Source organism: Callorhinchus milii, unplaced genomic scaffold (genome assembly GCF_018977255.1).
Source record: "Callorhinchus milii isolate IMCB2004 unplaced genomic scaffold, IMCB_Cmil_1.0 Scaffold1, whole genome shotgun sequence".
NCBI classification, from domain to species: Eukaryota; Metazoa; Chordata; class Chondrichthyes; order Chimaeriformes; family Callorhinchidae; genus Callorhinchus; species Callorhinchus milii.
This window is the reverse complement of record NW_024704742.1, coordinates 108,971,624-108,995,422: the sequence shown is the minus strand read 5'-3', so window position 1 is coordinate 108,995,422 and position 23,799 is coordinate 108,971,624. Positions and strand designations below refer to the sequence as shown.

Sequence of the window (23,799 nt, the reverse complement as noted above, 5' to 3'; positions counted from 1 at the left end):
TGCCAGTCGAGCGGAGGCACCGGGTGGTGGATTGGGGAGTGAGGAGGTCTGAGAGGTAGGGAGGTGCAGGAAGTGAATGGATTTGAACATGAAAATACAATCAGTATGCTTACTTACATCAAGTAATCAGGCTTTTTGGTTGGTATTGTAGGATTGCTGGAACCAGTGCACTTCCCATTCATTCCTGCAAGAGAATAAAGGCTTTCTGTATTTCTGTTGAAATATTGCAGAGCACAACAGAAGGCACAGCAATAACAGAGAACTTTTGACCTTTGCCATACTACAGCTAAAACTTGTGGGAAGATTTTAATGCTTTAGCTTCAATATTACATTCCTCAGTAGAAATAATGCAGTAGTTTTCGACTCTACAGATTACTAACAGCAGCAGCCATATGGTCAGCTCAATCACTACCATTAACAAGCATTCAGCCCGTAACGGCAATAACCGAATTATCTACACAATAGAGGTCAAAGCATTAAGATCTCCACCCAGGGCCAGTCTCCTGCCGTTTTCAAATCCTCTAGACAAGGGACCATTCAAAAATTAATTTATTTAAAGTGGCAGATGTGGCCATAATGTTGAAGAATGCAATTTAAGGATTTTCCCACACTATTTTGTGGGAATTAGAAAGAATGACAAGAGTTATTACTAAACTAATAGTTTAGAAAATGTGGACCTCAATTGTTACTGAATTCTGCTCTATGGAGGTAAAATCAAAAAGACTTCACTTGATTTAGCAACAACTGACAGCAAAACAAACAAGTTCTTTACTTTTCTGAACCTTAGGAACTATATGCTGGTATACTCTTCAGTAAACAAACTACTTTCCACTCAACCTAGAAAGTTGTAATAAAAGTAAAATTTTAGGGAGGAAAATGATTAAGATGTTATTCTGATTATTGAGCTAGTTAAGTTAGCCACTTAGCAGCAATACGCTGATTGACCAAAGTTTCATGCTTTTTTAATAATAATCCTTACATTTGATATAGCGCCTTATCACGTCTTCAAGACGCCTCACAGCGCTTCACGGAATATACTGTAAAATGAATTCACTGTATATTTTGTGGGCGAAACACGGCAGCTAATTGCGCACAGCAGTGTCCCACAAACAGTCGTGGATTGAAGTGACCAATTTATTATTATTTTTTGAAGGAATTATTACCCTGGAAAAGCAATCCGTCAATCAAGTAACAACCGGGTTCCCAATTACTGCCAGTGGTGTGGGGAGTAAGAAAACTTGCCCAACATTTCGCCCTGCTGGAAATCGAACCCAGATCTCTCGCTTGCAAGGTGAGTGCTCTAACCACTGAGCTACAAGACTTTTTATATATAAACAGTACAGTACTTTCACAAAATTATTTTAAAAAATGTAAAATTTAGAGAAATTAAACATTTGAAGTTAATGAGGGATGTAACACTAGTCAGTCCAACTGTAATCAAAGTACAGTATTTAGGATTCATAAAATTTGCACATACAGAAAAAGAATGTTTACCATGAAAGCGTTCAGAGTTTGAAAGAATGAGGCAAATTATCTGCTTTAAATGGACTGTCCACAATTCTTTCAAAATATTTCTCCACAAGTCACAGGCATTCCAAAAGAGGCAATCATTGGGCACTAAGCTTGTTTTTATTTTTAAAAAGGTGATTAGATGGTTAAAATTTGTATACTCAAAACAATCTAGTATCAAAGTCCACTCTATTTACATTGACTCCTTGTAAACTCAAAACAAGGTAAATAAGTGTCTTGGAGCCAGGATTAATTTCTAATCACTGGAATTGGTTTTTAAAACATGCAGAAAAAAAGTCCAGTACACCCTTATGACCCTAACAGCTTCTAGTGTTGTAGTTGGCTTCATGAAAAGCAGTTCCAAGCGTGTCCAAAGTCTCCCACTAATCACTGACTGAATGCATCATTGTTAGAGAACCACAGTACACCACTGCAGGAGTGTTTTGCGGTAGACTCTTCAGAATCAGCAGGGTAGCAGTCTGTGGAGGAGTCACGGGTGCTTAATCGAGTTGCAATACCCAACTTGGAGCAAATGGTTTGCCTCCCCCAAAACGGGAAGTGCAAGAGCTGATTGATACTTTGAATGCAGCTGTTAGAGTTCAAAATTATAAATGTATCACTCGTCAACTAGAAATTTCAACTAATGTGATGAAATTAACCACAAATATAAAAAGCAGAATGAGGTTATGTAAATATCCTCCCATTTCATAGAATATTACAGCACAGAAGGAGACAATGTGCCTGTGCCTGTGCTGGCTCTTTGGAAGATCTACCAATCAGTCCCACTTCCCCACTCTTTCCCCATATCCTTGTAAATTTTTCCTCTTCAAGTAACCTCTTCGTGGAGTCCTGTAGCTCAGTGGTTAGAGCATTCGCTTTGCAAGTGAGAGACCTGAGTTCAATTCCAGGCAGGGCGAAACCTTGGGCAAGTTTCCTTACTCCACGTACCTAATAATCATCCCTCCAAAAAAACAAAACAATAATAAATTGGTCATTTTCAATCTATGACTGTTTGTGGGACATTGCTGTGCGCAATTGGCTGCTGCGTTCGCCCACAAATATACAGTCAATTCACTTTACAGTGTGTTCTGTGAAGCGCTTTGGGACGTCCTCCCGACGTGAAAAGCGCTATATCAAATGCAAGGATTATTATTATTTTTATTATTATAACTATCCAATTCCCTTTTGAAAGTTGTTATTGTATCTGTTTCCACCACCCTTTCAGGCAGTGCATTCCAGACCGTAACAACTCTCTGTGTAAAAAAAATTCTCGTCTTCTCCCCTCTGGTTCTTTTGCCAATTATCTTGAATCTATGTCCCCTGGTTATCGACTCAGCTGCCAGTGGAAACAGTTTCTCCCCATCTACTCTATCAAAACCCCTCATAATTTTGAACACCTCTATTAAATCTCTCTTTAAGGAGAACAATCTCAGCCTCTCTAGTCTTTCCACATAACTAAAGCCCCTCATCCCTGGTACCATTCTGGTAAATCTTCTGTGCACCCTCACCGAGGCCTTCATATCATTCCTAAAATTTGTTTTACTTAAAATAAATTATGTTTATGGTCAGAATGCTAGTTGTTGCATGGAGCATTACCCATTTAAGATACCAAAATCAGATACTTGCAATCCTGCTAATATGCTCATAGTACAGTTCAACAATTGAGCCAGACTGACATTAATCTGGGACATAGTGAAAGTGCTGGGATCATATAATCTGGCCAATTTTCAAATGTTCTCAAAGTCAAGATGTTTAAACCCGTTCTGTGATAATGACTCATTGCACATAGCTCACATGCACAAGGCTCTGGAAGTGATGCAAATGATGCCCTCATGATCTGGAAGTGGGACCAGTGGCAATTTGTTTGTGAACCAACACATTAATTTTTTGGATCTGAAATCCCACGCTACAACAAGATTGGCCATTATATACAACAACTTGCATAGTGCCCTTCGTCCTTCGTGCGGGTAGCACATTGGAGTGCTTAATATAGGATAAAAATGAAAATTTCTCCTTTTCTTCTCCCTCTCCAAATAAATAACAATTCACAAAGTAATGCACAAATTACTAAAAGGAGCAAAATGTTGCCCTGAACCATTTTCTTGCTATGGATCTGCAGCACTAAAATTAGTAGAATACTTGCCACTATCTAGCATTACATTTCAAATGTTGATTAAATAACATCACTAAGAGGCAACTCTGATTGTTGTGCATGATGTCTCATACCTCTCAACTGTTTACTCAGTCAGCGTATGGAAGACTGACTTGTTAACTGCATCCATTTGTCACTACATAACAATTCACATTTATCAGTTAATGAAAAAGCAAATTTGTTTGAGAGATCAGGGGGTAAAGTAGTTTTTAAGACTCCTTTTCAACAAATCAAAATCCCATACTGGAAACAGCATATCCAAGAAATGAAACCTATTTACAGCCCTGTCTAAGCTTTGGGGCCTCCAGTTCTGGGATCCCCAGCCGTGGCTCTTGGCAACCTGTGTGTAATAGTTTCTGGGATTAGATCAACAGTGTGCATCCATCCAGGGAGAGAGTCCACGCTTAATTCCAGCAAAAGGGCAAATATGTGGAACTCAGTCTGATTTGGATACTCTTAAGCATGGTGATAGAGTTCTATGTATGAGTGTGTGTATGTGTCGCCATGTTCACAACCGTCATGAACAGTTTTTATAAAAACATGTAGGAATACTTTAAAAAAACAGGATAAGAGAGAAAAACAAGCCATTTGTTCTAGTTGTAAAAAACAGCTTTTAACTAATTGAGGACTTTCCCCCCTTGAGCCAAGTCTTTCCCACTTGTGCAACAGATTTTTTTCTATTTCTGCATTCTGTGTTGTATCCCTAAACCATGCCTGCAATTTAATATTGTCCACAATTTTTGCATAACACTGTAAAACACCTTTCAATTCATTACAACAAATTCTAAAGCTTGACTATCCTCAGGCCTGGAATGCCTCTACATTCATCACATACCCGAGTCAAGAGGGGGAGCATCACCATTGACTTTCTTTAATTTCTTTTGTTCCTCAGTTTCAGTTCTGCATTCTCTGCTGTTCTCCTCTTCATCCCATTCCTTGTTCTTTTTCTCCTTTTCCCTTTCCTTATCTTTGTGTTTTTTGGCTTTCTTTTTTGATTTTCCATGAGAAGAAAAATCTTTGCTGTGAGCTTTTGAGCAATCCAACTGGCGTGGTGGGCTTTCCATTGTAGTCCTAGAGGTAAGCTTTTCTTGCTGGTCCTCATAACCCCTGCCAGTTTGACCATTAGCATCAACTGGCAAATCTTGAGTTCCCCTTCCTTCAGGTGTGCATGGGGAATTGGAGTTAGAATTCACAGTGTGAGCAATAGAAACTGAAAGTGGCATAGGAGATGGTGGAGGAGGGGGAGGAGGGGTGGCAGGAGCGGCAGCAGCAGCAACAGTCTTCTCACTGGAGGGATTTAAATGACCATTAAGGGTTGGTTGCACACGATTGGTAAGGTGTGATATTCTGAGTTTCTTGCTTGTCAAAGGATCAATGAAATCTGAAGGCAGAGAACGCTTCTGCAAAAGAAAAAAATGTGAATGTTAAGGTTCTGATGAAAAAGCTTGCAAAAATTCACCACTGTAGCCATCTTCTCAGAGATCAGTCCAAGTTATAAACCTCAAACATTTTGACCTGATTTTTGGAAAATTAGATTTAGGATGGCCTTATATGCAGAATTTATATATTTTTTACTTCTAGATAAATTCTACATAAATAAGACAGATGCAAGAAATTAAGTTTAAACCAAAGATGATTTGAGAAGGGTCTTAGCAAAACTATTTTTTCAATGGTACAAAAACTGAACAGCACATCGAGCCTCCTGATTAAATAGGGTAACTGTATAAGGTGTTGCATGATTAAAGGTCACAAAGCTTCTTAAACAGAAACTTCAGCAATATAAGCATGTGGAAGATGCCGAATGAGGAAGAATACAGTTGTTGAACATTTGGGATGAAAATAAAGCCCCTTTTCACCTCTGTGATTTGGTCAACTTTAAATCCATATTAATGGGTTGAATGTCAACTCTAATGGGTAAAAGGTTCCCACGAGAACGGGTACACTCTCAACCCAGTTTCCAACTGTGTATTAAGGCACTAATTTGTACCATCTTGATAATCTCGCACAAGAGGCCACAAAGAAGATTGATGAGTGAAATGAAAACATCTAAACCCTGGTATCAGGAGCTGCTTTTCAAAAGTCAAGTGAACTGTGTTGTAATACGCAATAGTTACACACAACTTATTCGACACAAAAAGGTCACTGTTGGGAGCACCCTGCTCTGGCCATTCATGGGTGTGGATCAACTCAAAAGTAAATCTAAAAGATTTATGAAAGCCACCTACATCATGTGTACTATGTTTTGTGCATAACTGCTGTACCATTATTGCTACATAGAACATATTACAGATAAGTCTGACTTTTTGAAACTATACCCTGTGTGAAGATGGTTCTTTCAGCATGGTGAAAAAATGCAATGCTCATTTTTACCTTTGATAACAGATCTAAAATTTAATTTTGCACCTTTCATGTCAGGAGAACATCTCAAAACACTTCACAGGAATACTGTAAAGTGTAGTGACTGTATTTGTAGATGAATGTACCTGAGATGGAGATGCAGACGCCTTTTCTTTAGGTGAGCTGGATGGTAAGGATTCTACTTGACTGTTGTTGGAATTCTGAGATAACTTCCTGGTTTAGAAAATTAAAAAAAGTATTATACAAAAAAAATCTTAACAGCATACTTATAGGCATTGAGTTAATTACATCTATGAACAGGCTGTATTAATAGCTTGCCAGGAACAAATTAGTGTAATATGCTTTGGGGTACAATATGTTCTCATAGGCAATGTAGTAACTAATAAAAATGATTAACAGCAGGTGCTAAGTGTTTTATAAATTTAAAGAAATACTAGAAGTCTGCAATGATATTCTTACTTCAATATAGATGCGCGTTTATAAAAAAATGTAGTAGTTGAATGCATCTTCTTAAAATAAGTTTTACTGAGTTAACTGGCTTCCCAATCAGATGGAAATCCTCATTTCTTATATAGGCCAAAGTTCTCTTCGCCAACTGCACTGTCTGTGATAACCTGCTGATTTATAATTAAGTCATTCAAACTGAATTTAAACATGGTTTAAACTGGGTTTCGGTGGCTTTTGGGGTGAAGAATTGGGGGAGACGAAAGAAAGAGGTGCTGGTGAGGGACCAGATGTGGGGGAAGAAGGATAATTGAGGGTCGAACCTGACGTCTAGGTTGCGTACAGGTTCGAAGAGATTTAGGGGGACGCTGGGTGGGTGGGTGGAGGTGAGAACGGTGCAATTTAAGACTTTGACGAGCGCCAAAGTATGGCTTCTGTCTTGTCAACATTTAGCTGAAGGAAATGCGCGCTCATCTAGCTCCTGAGGTCTGACAGGCAGGTTGACAGAACATCAGGGGACTCAGGGGGTCGCAAAGTGAGGTGGAAAAATAGAGTTGGGTGTCGTCCTCATACATGTGGAAGTGTACCCCATGTCTGCGGATGACATCCCCAAGAGGGAGCATATAGATTAGGAGGAGGAGGGGGCTAAGGATGGATCCTTGGGGTACCCCGCAGGTAACCAGGTGAGAGCGAGAGGAAAAGCCGTTTGTGCAGATGTACTGCTGGTGGTTTGTGAGGTAGGACTCGAATCAGGCGAGTGCGGCCCACTGAGGTGGATGACTGAGGAAAGGCGGTGGAGGAGGATGGCGTGATCGAATGTGTCAAAAGTGGCGGAGAGGTCCAGGAGGACAAGGAGGCAGAGGCAGCCCTGGTCACAGAGAAAGAGGATGTTGTTTGAGACTTTCACAAGCGCAGTCTCTGTACTGTGGGCAGGGCAGGAGCCGAACTGGAGGGGTTCGAAGAGGGAGTGGGAGGAGAGGTGTGCGCAGGTGGTGGGTGACAAGAGGCAGGAGAATGAGGCTACCTGGCGGATATTATATATTTTGGTTGAAAAGAAGTCTGTGACCTACTCTCACTTGGCATTAGATGTGAAGATTGAGGAGGCCTAAGGGGGCGCACGGAGGTGGTAGTGGGTTGTGGGAAAAAAGGACTTAGGGATTGTTTGTTGCCTCCAAGATGATGTTGTAGCAGAAGGCCGTTTTTGCACGTGTCAACAACAACAAAATTATATTTATAGAGCGCCTTTCACGATGGGAGGATGTCCCAAAGCGCTGAACAGTCAGGTGTCGGGGCCTGAGCATGGGGGAGGGGTGGTGTAGGGGTGAGGGAAGGCAGAGAGGTGGGAGGGCGACCGAAGGCATGCTCGAAAAAAAGGGTCTCGAGACCGGCCTTGAAGGAGGCAAGGGAGGAAGCGAGGTGAAGGGACAGTGAGTTGGAGTTCCAGAGTGTGGGGGCAGAGAGGCTGAAGGCCCAGCCACCGATGGTAGGGCGGGTCGGGCATGAGACATGGAGCAGACCGGAGGCCGCTGAACGGAGGGAGCAGGCAGGTTGGAAGGGAGTCAGCAGGTCAGAGAGGTAAAAGGAGCAAGGCCATGGATGGACTTGAAATTGAGGAGGAGGATCTTGAATTCAATCCTCTGGAGGATGGGGAGCCAGTGGAGTTGGGCGAGGGTGGGAGTGATGGGGTGGGGAGCCTGGTGCGTGAGAGTACACGAGCTGCAGAGTTTTGGATGATCTGCAGCTTGTGAAGGGAAGAGTTGGGAAGGCCGATGTGGGGGGAGTTCCCATAGTCGAGGCTTGATGTGACGAATGCATGGGTGAGGGTTTCGGCAGCCTGAGGGGTGAGGCAGTGGCAGAGTCTGGCAATGTTGCGGAGGTGGTGGTAGGCAGTGCTGGTCATGGTGCGAATGTGGGGGAGAAAGGACAGTTCAGGATCGAACAAGATACCCAGGTTCCTGACTGGCTTAGTGAGGTTGAGTGTGCAGCCGTGGAGGCTGATGTTGCCAGCGCCTGAGGTGCAGAGCTGGCATGAGCCAATCAGGAAGGCCTCGGTCTTGCTGACGTTGAGTTGGAGAAAGTTGGCCCTCGTCCAGGACTTGATGTCGGACAGGCAGTTGGTCAGGATGCCAGTAGTCCTGGAGCTCAGGGTGGAGGCAGAGAAGCAGAGTTGGGTGTCATCCTCATACATGTGGACATTTACCCCATGTCTGTGGATGACGTCACCAAGGGGGAGAATGTAGAGAGTGAAGAGGAGGAGACCAAGGACAGAGCCCTGAGAAACACCACGAGACAGTGCGGGGGCTGGAGGAGAAGCCGTTTGCCATGACAAAGTGGAGATGGTGTGAAAGGTAGGACCTGAACCAGTCAAGGACAGAAACTTGAAAGCTGAGGTGGGAGGAGAGGCGGTGGAGGCCGATTGAGTGGTCTACAGTGTCAAAGGCGGCGGAGAGGTCAAGGAGGACGAGGAGGCAGAGGGAGCCCTGGTCACACATGGTTAGGATGTCGTTTGTGACCTTGAACCAGAGCAGAGGGTTTCATGGAGGGAGTGAGAGGAGAGGAAAGAGCGAAGCTGGGAGGCAATGGCTCTCTTAAGGACTTTGGAATAGGAAGGGGAGATTTGAGATGGGCTGGTAGCTAGATAGCTGTGATGGGTCAAGGGAAGGTTTCTTCAAGGTGGGGGTGATAGTGGCTGTTTAAGGGGGGAAGGAATAGTGTCAGATGACAGGCAGAGGTTAATGATGTCGACGAGTAGTGGGGCAAGGAGGTGGAGCTGGGATTTAAGGAGAAGGGTGGGGATGGGTCCAGGGAGTGGGTTTTTAGGGAGTGGAGATGATTGTTATACCAGGGGGATCGGATGGGTTTGGAGATGATCCTAGATTTCAGGGGGACGGGAGAGTTGAAGGTGGAGGAGAGGCGATCATGGAGCAGCTGGACGGCTGCTTCAAGATCTCTGTGGGTGGAAGGCCAAAGGGATAGGAGATTGGAGGATGTGAGGGCCTTTGTGAGGGTCGCAGGGGTTAGCCTTTTCCACGGGCAGAGTTTTAAGAGTTTTGAATTCAGGACTGAACATGAACAGAAAACTCAAAATGCAGAAAATATAATCGGTTGATCCTCAGACACATACTGTAATGCTTATATGGCACGATGGAGGCAACTAATGCTCCCAAAACCACTGCAGTATGACTTAGCAATACACAACAAAGAAACACCAAACCTCCTATACTGCACTAGAGCCCCAAATTATTTCCCTTACTGGATTTGTGGTAAGGAAGAATAATTATGAGCTGAAGTTCCAATATAGTGCTGGGGGTGTGCAGCATTGTTGGAGGTGCTGTCCTTAAGATGAGTTGTTAAACTGAGATCCTCTCTGCCTGTTCAGGTGGATGGTAAAGATCTCATGTCATTATTTGAAAAGAGAAGAGAGTTTTCCTCCCAGTGATCTGGCAAATATGCCCCGGATAAAATTGGTCATCCATGGCTATTTGTTTTGTCCTCCTGACGTGAAAGGTGCAAAATCGAATGCATAGATTATTATTTAACAGAGTGCAATTCAACGTTTCAACTTGTCAAATTTCTGGATGATTTCCAAAAACCTAATTAGCTCTGGTCACGCAATCTAACAATAATCATTGCAAGCTTGGTTTTACCTGGCAACCACACGGTCAAACAGCTGGCGGTCGTCTTCAGAGTAGCCAGGCCAGTCCCTTTGAACCTCCTTATACACAAAATCCTTCACAGTGTACGAATTGTCTTTGGGATTTATATTAGCCACCTATCAAAATGAAAAAAAATGCTGAGGAGACATTTACAAGTAAATTAAACTCATTCCAGATTAATTTCATTCGAGAATGTGTTGTTGTAAACAAGGTCCATTAAGTGTTGATATGAGCAAAAGATCAAAAATGATCCATGAAAGTGAACTATAATATTATTTAAATATTTATTGAAAGAAGCAACTATAAAAATAACAGCAACAACTGGCTACTTGCTGACAGTATTTGTTGGAACACAGTTCCAGAACTGAGCAGCAAAACAGTCAATTCATAAATCTCAGAATACACTAATAACAATAATATATTTTGCATTTGATTTAGCACCTTATCACACAGTCAAAACATCTTAAAGCACTTCACATTACAGTAAAGTGGCGTGACTGTATATTTTGTGGGCATAGCAATGTCCTTCAAACAGCCATGGAGTGTGCAGCCAATTTTATTGTTGGCTTTAACAACAACAACAACAAATTACATTTGTATGGCGCCTTTCGCATCAGGAGGACGTCCAATTACCTGGATGGCAGATGGAACCACAGTTTAACGTCTCATCTGAAGTCAGGCACTTCCAATAATGACACACAACCCAGTACTGCACTAAATTATATGGGTTATTATATTGAACCCACAACCTTCTGACTCAAGAGGCTATAGTGCTACCAACTGGGCCAGGGTGACACACCATTGATGTAGGTCATTCCATTTAAATGTAAATTACTTCATCTGCACCAGTGAAATTGTTTTCAGATTCAATTCTGAATTCTCAATGCTGTATTGTTAAAATACAGCAAATACTTAGTAGAGGCTATTCTTTTAAAATAAAGCTTAGTCTCCAAACAAACTGGTTCTACAGACAAGAGGAAGGAAACCTGCTTCAGGAGGTGCCCTTGTAAACTCAGAATATTAAATTTAAGTATAACTATTGAAATGCGACACATAAATGTGCTCTTGGGAGGAACTTTGTGCTTACTGAAAAAATACATTGTAAAAACACAGTGAAGAGTTCCAATACAACAATGTTTAAGATATTAACAAGCAGACACATAGGAGGCTTCTGGTTCAGGGTCTCTGCACAGTGTTGCATCTCACTGAAGCTTTTGTCACTTTGGTCTGTTTGCCCCTTTAAACCCATTTGAGTACTCAGTTAGTTCTTGCCTGATTTCGTCCTCTATTGCAGCTTTGAAGCAATTTAAATTTTGCTGGTGGACAATAACTGGGTCAGAAGGTTGTGGGTTTGAGTCCTGTGTTGGGGACTTTGAACACATTGTCTGGGAGCTGACATCCCAGTGCAGCATTTTTGTGTGCATTGGGAGTGCTGCATTGTTGAAGTGCGTCCCTTGGATAAAATGTTAAACGGAGGTCCCGTCTGCCTGTTCAGGTGAACATTCACTTTTATTCTGTGAAGCACTTTGAGAAGTCTCGAAGACATGGTAAGTTGCTATATGAAATGCAAGGATTATTATTATTATTATTATTATTATTATTAAAGAAAGCACATTGCTTTTCAAATAGAAAATGTTTCTCCCAATACTCTGGCCAACAATTCTCCAGTTATTCATTTCATAGATGTCTATGGGACATTGCCAGGCACAAACTGAATGCTGCATTCAATTCTAAAAACAGTCACTACACTTTACAAAAAAAACTTTAAATGCTTTGAGATTTTTGATGTGATAAAGTGCTAAATCAAATGTAAGGATTATTTTGTTATTATAGCCCAAACCTTCCTCATTTGACAGTCCCAAACTCACCTCCAGATAGCAACATGTTCCTGGTAATGTGCAGGCGTTTATCTGTATTTACTCTGGTAGCAAATCGTATTTGCTTGAAATTGTAGCTTCACTGCCTGTGGCTTTATGCCACTCCTTCCAATCTGCTAATGCTGCATTCTCAAAAAGCCATAGGTGCCAGTGTACCAAAACATTTAGGAATGAGGGGCAGATTCCCCACCTTTGAGCAGCATCGGTAGAATTCCAGGGACTGGTAGCAATAAATAAATATTCATGTTTAAAAAAGGTTAATTTAATATTAATCAGTTATCATGCAAATTAGGATTGCAAGTAGGCTATGGTAGAAATAAGTTATTCACTTGTGAAGACATGTTTTTCAATCAAATTTATATTTCAAATCTGTTTTAGTCGTAGTGGATAGCTTTGCATTCTGAATTTTTTTAAAGAAAACATTGCGATGGTTTACACATTTTGCAACACAGATTTATTTGGAGTTTAGTAGGCTTCTATTTCTATCTTTTTAATTAATGTAAATGGACATCAGCCTGGTTCAGTTGGTAGAAATCTCACCTCTGATTCAGAAGGTTGTAGGTTCAAGCTCCACGTCGAAAGTTTGAATTCAGTCTATGCTGACACTCCAATATAGTGCTGGGATGGTGGTATGCTGCATTGTTAAAGGTGCCATAATTTGCCAAGATTTTAAACTGAGGTCTCATGACACGATTTAAAAAGAGAAGGGAGTTTCTCTTGGCGCTCTAGCCACAACTCCTTTAGATAAAATTGATTATTCAATTCATAACTATTTGTGGGACATTGCTGTGCACAAACTAGGTGTTGCACTTTACAATAAAATCCTGCAAAGTGCTTTCAGACTTTGACATGGATAGGGTCAATATCAAACTCAAGAAGTATTTATTTAATTAATAAAATTGCCAGCATTATATTCCAGTTAAAATCAACTCCAATCTATAGATTTGAGGTTCAAGTAGAACTACAGAAAATATAGCAACAAAATCCCAATGTGTATAAAGCATCTTAAAACACGTGGTAATATTACTTACAGAATTTTTTTTAGATTTGCCATATTGTCTTTTTAAAATGTTTACTTGCTTTACTTGCTGCTCAAGCTTTACACCTCCAAATGGTGGATCCATTGATCAATGGGTAATAATAAATCTTGCATTTAACATATTGCCTTATCACATCACTGAGATGCATCAAACGCTTCAAAATATTTTACTGTAAAGTGTAGATGACTTTATTTGTGGGCAAATTTCCACACAGCAATATTCCAGAGTCATGAAGTGAATGGCTAATTATATCTAGGGGACTGTGGACTAGGAAACTGGAAGCAACTCCATTATCTTTTCAAATAGTGTTATGGGATCTTGAACATCCATTTCAACAGTCAGACAAGACTACAGTTTAATGTTAAACTGAGGTCCTGTCTGCCTGTTCAGCTGGACTATATGGATCCCATGAAACTGTTCATAATGAGAAGGGTATTTTTTTCCCAGTGTTCTGGCCAACAATCATCCTGATTAATTGGTCATTCACCTCTTGACTGTTAGTGGATACTTACTGTTCACAAAATGGCTCTTGTTTGCCAGCCAGTATACTTGACTGCAAATACTTTAAAGGGTTTTGAGGTATTTTCATGTAGGAAGTTATGAACTGCAAACCTGCAAGCTTTTTTTCTTTCTATATGTCCCCCATTCCAAAATAAATCTAGAAAATCTACATCCCACGAAACATTAATTGACAGAGAACTGAAAGCAGGTGGTCAGTCCTTTCAGCCATAGAATGATGCCTGATCGAGAGGCTAAAAATACATGCCTACAAATGTGCAATTGCTACACTTCACAGTAAACACCATGTGAAGTGCTTTGGGACATTTTGACAACATGAAAAGTTGCCATATCAAGGATTATTATTATTAGAAAAAAAAGAAGCACTCCTCTTTATTAACTATAAAAATATTGATAAGAAAGTGGTTACTTGCAGCTGCTGACCTGTTTTTTTTTTTCAACTTGCCAAAGCAATAAAATAACTGACCTCCATTGAAATTTCTACACTGGCAAACTCAGTGTAGAAACTTCCAGTGTGGACAGCAAAGCATATTGTGTTAAAAGCCAAACCTCAGTGTAAAATATTTTGAATATTATAGATCTCATAAAAGAATCAGAATCCTATAGTAGCTGTCATACTCCAATTATACTTTAGTTTTACACATTTGTCAGAGTCAACCCAAGCAACAAAACATTGAATAAAGTGACTTTTGTATTTATTTATAAAATATAAATATTTATGATATATAACCATATGTTTGAAGCTAAATAAAGAAAATAATGTCTGGATTAAAATCAATATGGAAAGCAATTTCAATTAAAATTTTAAGTGGAATTTAGGCAGAATAGGAAAAAAAAGTTCATAGTAAAGAGAAAGCAATAAATATATTTAGGGAAATATGATCTTTTCCACACAACCAGTTCCAAACGCATTGGGGTCCTATTCAATTTATCAGAAATAGCATCTTATTCTTTTACAATATTATTGCAACCATCAGTGAAACTACTTTGACTGTAAATAAACTAAAATACTTATGGTAGCACTTTGACTGAGCAGTAAGCAGTAGCAGCATATAGGATAGTTGTGCTGAAGTCAGACAAGGCTACACTATACTGTGGTTCCAAAGGCCTCTCTTGCAGCACTTCCAAACATGGTTAAAACCTAGTTAGTGTTGCATGCTTACAGAATGGGATAAAGTTACACTACAGTAGCTATGACCCTGCAAACATTGTTCAGGAATGCATCATATGCCTAATATACAAAGCAAAAAGCTCATAAAACGATTAGTTACTCAGCATTTTCTTGTTATAATTCTAAAGTTTGAATCCAGAAGACAAGAGAAACAAACAGCATATCTATATTATACTCCTGATATATCTTCAATCCAAGAGAAAAGAGCTGAGTGACTGTATATCCATGGTAACTATGTCGACACGAGTCTTCTGGGGCTACGTGTGGTTGAGAGAACTTAACCAACACGCAGAGCCAGTAGCTGTCAGTATAGCCCCAGGCCCACAACTGCCAGTTTATTTGTTAAAAAGTTGTTCCAGTACAGTACAAGTTCATGTATAGGAATATGTCAGATCTAGATATCAGTCTGACTCAGCAGGTAGCACTCTGACTTCTTGACAAGAAATGATGGTTTCAAGACCCATGTTGGGATTTTGGCTCGTAAACCAGTTTATGCTTATACTTCAAAGCAGTGCTGGGGAACACTATATTGTTGGAGGCGCCATGCTTTGAGGAGATGTTAAACTGAGATACCGTCTGCTTTTTCAGGTGGATGCTAAAGATTTCACCAACAATCCTCCAGATAAAATGTTATTCATTTTGTGGCAGTTTGTATGACATTGCTGTGTGCAAATTGGCTATCTGTTTGCCTACAAAATAGTCACTACTACAACAACAAAATCACATTTGTAAAGTGTCTTTCAAGTCGGGAGGATGTCCCAAGGCGCTGAATAGTCAGGGATCAGGACTTGAGCGTGGAGTTTGGGATGAGGGAGGGCAGAGGGGGTTGGAGGGCAGCTGAAGGCACAGTCAAAAAGGAAGGTCTTGATTCGTGCCTTGAAGGAGGCAGGAGAATGAGCAAGGCAAAGGGATTGTGGGATGAGTTCGAAAGAGTGGGGGCAGAGGCTAAAAGCCCAGCCGCTGATGGTAGGGCGGGTTAGGCGGGACATCTGGAGCAGGCCGGAGCCTGCTGAGCAGAGGGAGTGGACAGGTTGATAGGGGGTCAGCAAGCCAGAGATGTAGGAGGGGGCAAAGCCGCGGAGGACCGTGAAAGTAAGGACGAGGATTTTGAATTCTATCCTCTGAGGGACGGGGCGCCAGTGGAGTCGGGTGAGGATGGGGGTGATGGGAGTCACGAAACCTGGTGCGGGAGAGGGCACGAGGTGCAGAGTTCTGGATGATCTGCAGCTTGTGGAGGGAAGAGTTGGGGAGGCTACACTACACATCAAGGTAAATATCATGTAATGTGCAAAATATGAAAGCACTGCCAAAAAGAACCATACAGGCAGAATCAATTGGAACATTTAAAAGGAGGAGAGAGTGGGACAGAGAAAGAGCGGGACAGAGAGAGAGCGCGACAGAGAGAGAAAAGAACCCAAAAGATTATTAAAGGGTATTAAATGGCATGGAGATAAGAGAGCGAGTTAGAATTAAAAGGGGTGAATGGCCTCCTCCTGTTCCCATGTTCCTAAAATACTAAGTCTGATATTTAAAACAGGAACTGAACACAGAATCAATATACAAATCAGGACTAGCTGGCTTCAGACACCCAATTATTTATTCACTACAAACACAAGGTTAAATCATAAAAGGGCATTAATGGGTCATCATAAAGAATAAATTGGACAAACTTATTTATCAACTTTTTTGATTGCCTTGTTTTGAGAATTACATTTAAGAAGCTATATTACTAAGGCTGCAATACTTCTAAGTATATTCAAGCAAATATATCACAAAATATAGTCTAAGAAAAAGAATAGGTAAAGAGCAGGGTGAGGGAGAAACAACAGTAAAGTCAATTTTTTTTAAAACTAGTTAGGAGAGCAGAGGAAATGAAAACCATGTCAGCCATTACTGACCTGTTGCAGAATTGGTCCAAGAGAGTTCTTGTCTTTCTGACTAACACCATCTTTCTGTAATCGGGCCAGTAGCTCTGGCTTCTTGAAGGGTTTTAGTACCAATAGGTGGATCACTCTCTCTCTATACGATCGCTGGGAAACACTGTTGTTTGTATTGCACTTCCTTAATGTATTTGCAGGGTTAATGGGGGTTGACCGTTTCCGTTCAGGTACAGCGTCTGAGATGCCTGGTGCTGGTTTACGAATCTGCACTCGCTTACCTAGAAATGGCACAAAAACAACTTCTAAATGACATGAAAAAGAGACCACACCATTATATTCATGTTGAGATAAGCACATTATCATCACATATCCCAACATAAACACACACTTTATTAATACAGTAATAATGTTAATCAGTTTCCCAAGAATGTAATTTAGTTTCAGATTATAAATAGTTATTCATTATACAACAATGAACGCAGAAAACACTTCCAGGTTTATCATAAAATAAGGTTCCTCAAAGATAGTGCATTAGAGAACCTAGATTAGAGATGAACACCAAAATGGTATTCAGTGACCACCTTTATTTTTACTCCCAGCGTATCTGGTTGAATCAATTTGAACAAAAATACCCATTTTGGTCTTCAACAAGGACTTCAGATTCTCCCAGCATCTTTCTTCCCTAATAATCATGAAAGCAGAGCTGACTGGTTGGTCCGGGACAGCTGTTAGGATGCACAATTGGGCTCAGTGCTCCTGCATTAGGGAAGAAGAGAGGAGGAGGAAAAACAGTCAGGAATCTTATTCCTGATTGTGTTAGAGATCCTAACTGGGAAAGGACAAGAATGGCCTCAGCTGTATTACCCCGTTGTTTAATAACCCCTTGTATGTGAATAAAGGACATTCAGGCATCATACATCTGCAAGAGGGAAACGATGGGAATCAAAACAACCTCCAAGAGAGGGGAGAAAAATTAATTGAATGCACATAATGGGCAGGATTAATACTCCAATACATGCTACTAATCAGTTATTTTAGGGCAGTAAGCAGTACAGATAGCTTATAGGGCTAATTTTGTAGGTATGAGGAAAGATTTAGGTAAAATAGACTGGAGAATAAGATTAAGAGGTAAAAATGTAGATCAACAGTGGCAAATATTTAAGGATGTAGTACAAAATTCTCAGTGGTCGTATATTCCCTTGCGGAATAAGAGTACCACAGGGAAAGCAATTCACCCGTGGCTAACTAGAGCAGTTAGAGAAAGCATCAAATTAAAAGAAAAAGCTTATAAAACTGCCAAGAAAGGCAGCAAATCTGAAGATTGGGAGAGTTTTAGAAACCAGCAAAAAAAAACTAAAAAACTCATTGTAGCTCCACTTCAGTCAGAGACGAGAGAAGTTGTAATGGGGGATAAGGACATGGCAGAGTCCCTAAATGGGTACTTTGCATCTGTCTTCACCCTAGAAGACACAGCCTAGTCTGCCAACAATAGAGATGCACCAAGGGGATAAGGACAAGGAGCAACTTAGGGAAATTTTCATTAGTAGAGAATTGGTGCTAGGGAAACTGTTAGCACTAAAAAGTGACAAATTCCCTGGTCCGGATGACTTGCACCCCAGGGTTTTAAAAGAGATAGCTTATGAGATAGTGGAGGCCTTGTGTCTGATCTTCCAAAATTCCTTGGATTCTGGAACAATCCCCATGGATTGGAAGATCGCAAATGTCACACCACTATTTAAAAAAGGTGGAAAGGAAAAGATGTGGAACTATAGGCCAGTGAGTCTCACGTCAGTGATAAGAAAAAATTTAGAATCATTGATTAAGGATGTGGTATTTAGGGGAGCACAATATAATTAGGCCAAGTCAACATGGCTTTACAAAAGGGAAGTCATATTTGACAAATCTCATAGAATTTTTTGAGGATATTTCGAGTAAACTAGATACGGGTGAATCAGTGGATGTGGTTTATTTGGACTTCCAGAAGGCATTCGATAAGGTGCCGCATAAAAGGTTAGTCCAAAAGATAAGGGCCCATGGAATTGGGGGGAGCATATTAACGTGGATTGGGGAATGGTTAACGGTAGGAAACAAAGAGTAGGGATAAACGGGTCCTTTTTCAGATTGGCGGGATGTGACGAGTGGAGTGCCACAAGGATCAGTCCTTGGGCCTCAGCTATTTACCATCTACATCAACGATCTAGATGAGGACATCAAAGTTAATATATCTAAATTCGCGGATGACACAAAACTAGGAGGAAGTGTCAACACAGAGGATGACATTAAAAAAATGCAGCGAGACATAGATAGGTTAGGTGATTGGGCAGATAGGCGGCAGATGACGTATAATATAGGGAAGTCCGAAGTCATCCACCTAGGTAGCAAAAACAATAGAGCGGGTTATTTTTTAGAAGGGGAGAGATTAGAATGTGTTAGTGTCCAGAGGGACTTGGGTGTCCTTGTACACCAATCACAGAAAGTTAGTCTGCAGGGGCAGCAGCAATTAGGAAGGTGAATGGTATGTTAGCATTCATTATGAAAGGATTAGAATATAAGAGGAGGGAAGTCTTGCTGCAACTGTATAGGGCCCTGGTGAGACCACATCTGGAATACAGAGTCCAGTTTTGGTCTCCTTATTTAAGGAAGGATGTACTTGCCTGGGAGGGGGTGCAGCGTAGATTTACTAGGTTAGTACCAGGGATGAAGGGGATGAGTAACGAGGATAGGCTGACCAATTTGAGCCTATATTCTCTAGAATATAGAAGAATTAGAGGGGATCTTATAGAAACCTATAAGATCATCAAAGGGCATGATAGAGTAGATAGTGGGAGATTGTTTCCCCTGGTTGGAGAAACTAAAACCAGGGGTCACAACCTTAAAATCAGAGGCCAGCCCTTTCGCACTGAGTTGAGGAAGAACTTCTTCACTCAAAGGGTGGTGAATTTATGGAACTCGCTACCCCAAAGGGCTGTTGACGCTCAGTTCTTGAACATATTCAAGACTGAGATAGATAGATTTCTTATTGCAAAAGGTATTAAGGGATATGGGGATAAGGCAGGGTCAGGTTATTAGCTGGAGTTAAATTAGAAGATCAGCCATGATTGAATGGCGGGGCAGGCTCGAAGGGCCGAATGGCCTACTCCTTCTCCTACATGTTATGTTATATTTATTTGAAACACAAGTTCACAGTACTATTCCTCGTGCAAAAAAATGTAATGAATTTTGTTTGGCATTTCCCTGAACTTTCAGGTTCTGGTTATCTGCTATCTCCATTCTGGAGGATGGCAATAATTGCTGGACCAAGTATGTACTATAGAAGCTAGATGATCCACCATAATCATGAAGGAAGACAATCCAATCATCTCCCACTGCCTCATTAATTCAGATCCTACATGCACATGAAGAACAACAAATACCTGAAGTTTCACAGCATCAATTTCTCTTTCCCTGTATATCATGAACAAACAGCACATACTGTACTAGAAAAAATGCGTATTAAAATCACTCTTTGTGATGATTATTTTGGTCTATTTTTGTTTTGTGGTAAACCAAAAACCCATAGAAAGAAATTAACTACCACAGTGCCATGTAGTTTACTGACAAGGAAAGTTAACGCCATATTGGATTAATAAACAAATGGATTTTTGGCCCAAGTATACTTGTTATAGCCCTTGGCAGTTCCTATAGAATCTTATGGGTCTGGCAGGCTCACTGGAATAAAGAGGGGGCAGGGTAATAATACTCCACATTAAATTTGAAAAATGAAATCTAGTTTTAGTTTTTAAAATAGTAATTTTCAAGTTTTAAAAACTACCCAGAACATTAATTGTAAGCGTGTTCAGAATGCATAGAAGAGACGTGTTTGATGCAATTTGTTATTTTTGAACACTTGTTAGAAACATATTAAACAGCTAGAAACGTATGAAACAACAACTTGGTTGTGTGTAAATGTTTGGTGACAGTTCTCAATTTAAATAGTCATGAATCAAGGAAATCCACCTTATGGCTCTAAGATGACATGCTTGATATTGGATTGTTGGAATCAAGTCAATTGTCTGTGGTAATCTTGGTAGTCCGGTTCCTGAACTAGACAGACCTGCAATACTCCAGGGCACTGCTGTTGACAGACCAGCCACCCTGGCTCATCAATCCCACTTGGAAGGGCAGACTGGGCAGGAATTCTTTCCACTTAGCTTCTGATAACCTTGCAAACCAAAGCTCTAATGGGTAAGGTGGCACGAGCTGGACTAAAAGCAGGTGGTTTACCATACAGTACTTTCAATGGTATGATCTGCAGTTTTAGCTGGTTAACCTCCTGAGTACTCACAATACACAACCTGGGGTCCTGAAGTCTTTATCTCTTGCCATTCTGGCAATTAATATTCTCTGGAATTAGGTAAACAAGATGTATCCCTCCAGGGAGAGGTGTGCATTCCATTCCAGACATGTGGGAATTTCCATGTGTAGGCGGCATGCATGGAACTATGTTTGGTTTGGCTGCTCTTAAGTATGTTGATGGGTTTCCACATGTGTTAAAAACCTGGCTGACCAAAAATAAATACATTTTCAACTTAAGACTACCTCAGCAAACAGGTTGCGTAAATTGACCAAGGAATTCTATAGTACTCTGATGAAAGTATTAAAGGACTATGGTTGGGTTCTTTGGATCAGAGATTAGGAAGGATTCTAACAGAAATGTTCAAAATTATGAAACAGCAAGAGATTAAATGGTGAAAGATCATTTCCAGTGATTGGTGAATTCGGCAATAAATTCAAATATAAAGAGGGAGGTTAGAAGAATATTTTTGCATAGAGTCATGGGCACTAACACAGTTGGCTATAATAATAATAATCCTTGAATTTGATATAGCGCTTTTCACGTCGGGAGGACGTCCCAAAGCACTTCACAGAATACACTGTAAAGTGAATTGACTGTATATTTGTGGGCGAACGCGGCAGCCATTGAAAATGACCAATTTATTATTGTTTTTGGTTTTTGGAGGGATTATTATTAGGCGTGTGGAGTAAGTAAACTTGCCCAAGGTTTCGCGCTGCCTGGAATTGAACTCAGGTCTCTCACTTGCAAAGCGAGTGCTCTAACCACTGAGCTATTGAAGCCAAGTCAATCAGAATATATTAGAAAGAGATTAAGGGATCTAAAAGTTAAATTAGGAGGAACTACTTTTGGCAGTGGGTAGTGAGATTGTGGAATCACTGCCTGAAGCGGTGGTTGAATCAATTAGTATAGATGCATTCAAAAGGAAATTATACCTTCATATTAGGGATGGAGGAACAGAAAGGTATAGGAGGGAGTAAGGAATGGGTGAAGACTTGTGTACAGTATAAACACAGGCACGGACTGGTTGGGCTAAGTGGCCTGTTTTTGTTCTTTGTAATCTTTGTTGGTATTTAAAAGGGAATTTGACAGATCCAGTGCTTAGAAGAATAAAGATATAAAATTATTTATTTATTTGAAACAAATAGGGAAATGGAATTAGAGCACACAACATTAGTGGAGAGCTAGAGGACAACGACCGAGTTATGTGCTGAAATTATTTCTTTATAAATTTCTAACTATCTGTAGTCCAGTCTAAGGTAGACCCCGAATTAGGAACAAGTATCGTATTATCATTTTTTAATTGTTCAGTACTCAAGTGTGGATCAAACAGCCAGAATGGTCTTCAGTAACAATCAAAAGTTACAAGAAAATCACCCGCGTAAGCCGCAATTTTGATAGAAAACATTAAGGAATCAATGTTTTGGTCAGTAAAGCTTTGAAATTGAGCATAGAAAAACATGTTTCATGGCTCCTCTTCCCATTTGCTAGTAGGTGAGCTGTTACAAATTTATGCAGACAGAAATGGGCTTAGCTGTATTCACATTTACACTGGGCACCGGATTTGAGTTCTCACAACACTCGTGGAAGCATGAGAAAGGATAAATGTCCTATGACTATCAATAGAAAATCAATTTGAAATTTACTTTTGCAAGACAATCAAAGTAAGCTTTATATAGAATTATATTAGATTGATATTAGCACTGAAACATGCAATTCAGCCCAACTCGTCTGTGCCGATGTTCATACTCCACATCAGCTGCTACCCTCTCTTATCTCATTTATTCATCAAGTTTCCTTTGGAAGACATTACTAGGCAAAGGCAACCATTCACTTTTATAAATCTGTGTGTGTTGAGGAATGATTAAATGCACCATGTGTCTTATTCCATAGAAACCAAAAAAGTGCTAAGTACAATACCTGGTCTAACTGCAATCGCTATATTTGGCCTCAATATCCCCAAGGCTAGGAGGAAGAAAATCTGCCAAGGTTGTTGCACTGAGCTACAGGACTCCACTTTGTGGAGTCCTGTAGCTCAGTGGTTAGAGCACTTGCTTTGCAAGTGAGAGACCTGAGTTCAATTCCAGGCAGGGCGAAACCTTGGGCAAGTTTCCTTACTCCACACGCCTAATAATAATCCCTCCAAAAAACCCAAAACAATAATTAAATTGGTCATTTTCAATCTACGACTGTTTGTGGGACATTGCTGTGCGCAATTGGCTGCCGCGTTCGCCCACAAATATACAGTCAATTCACTTTACAGTGTGTTCTGTGAAGCGCTTTGGGACGTCCTCCTGACGTGAAAAGCGCTATATCAAATGCAAGGATTATTATTATTATTATTATTATTATTATTGATTGTATCTAGAACAGCTCCTGCTGGAAGTACACATGGAGACAGGATTGGGCTTGATGCCCTTCACAGCTGAACAGCACTCACTTCCCAAATTTACATGGGCAAAGTGCAGGGAATCCTACAGTTAAATCATACCCCAACATGAGTCACTATATTTTGGAGTGGAAAGAAAAGAAACCAAGAGAAAAAATTTAAAGTGGGGGGTGGGGGTGGGGGGGGGTGGGAGGGTTGAGAATTGGGCAGCAAGGAATAATTATTTTATGGTATAACACACAGCTTCTTGGGTTAATGCAGCACTAAAAGCCTGTACTCCCAACAATAACAATTTGAATTTATATAGCACATTTCATGAACATCTTGATGCCCTTGAACAAAGTACATAAAGGGCACTAAAGCACCAATGCAGATGTACTGATATTATATCTAGGTAAAAAGAACCTGTTCAACTTGTTCTGGTTGAGAGATAGCATTTTTCAGGTTTGGGAGCTATTTTAGCGCCTTGGG

At 40.6% G+C, this 23,799-nt stretch overlaps 1 protein-coding gene across 2 annotated transcripts in view; it reads right to left on the bottom strand.

The window, feature by feature from the left end:
* ell2 (elongation factor for RNA polymerase II 2) overlaps positions 1 to 23,799 on the bottom strand; it is a 76,673-nt gene that overhangs the window by 7,769 nt on the left and 45,105 nt on the right. For both annotated transcript variants that reach the window (XM_007893090.2, XM_042334274.1), the window contains exons 5-9: positions 16,625 to 16,884; positions 10,111 to 10,235; positions 6,145 to 6,232; positions 4,497 to 5,061; positions 118 to 184 (exon numbers count right to left, since the gene is read on the bottom strand). In XM_007893090.2, coding sequence (XP_007891281.1) covers positions 118 to 184; positions 4,497 to 5,061; positions 6,145 to 6,232; positions 10,111 to 10,235; positions 16,625 to 16,884 — 1,105 coding nt within the window. The remainder of the gene's footprint in view (positions 1 to 117; positions 185 to 4,496; positions 5,062 to 6,144; positions 6,233 to 10,110; positions 10,236 to 16,624; positions 16,885 to 23,799) is intronic.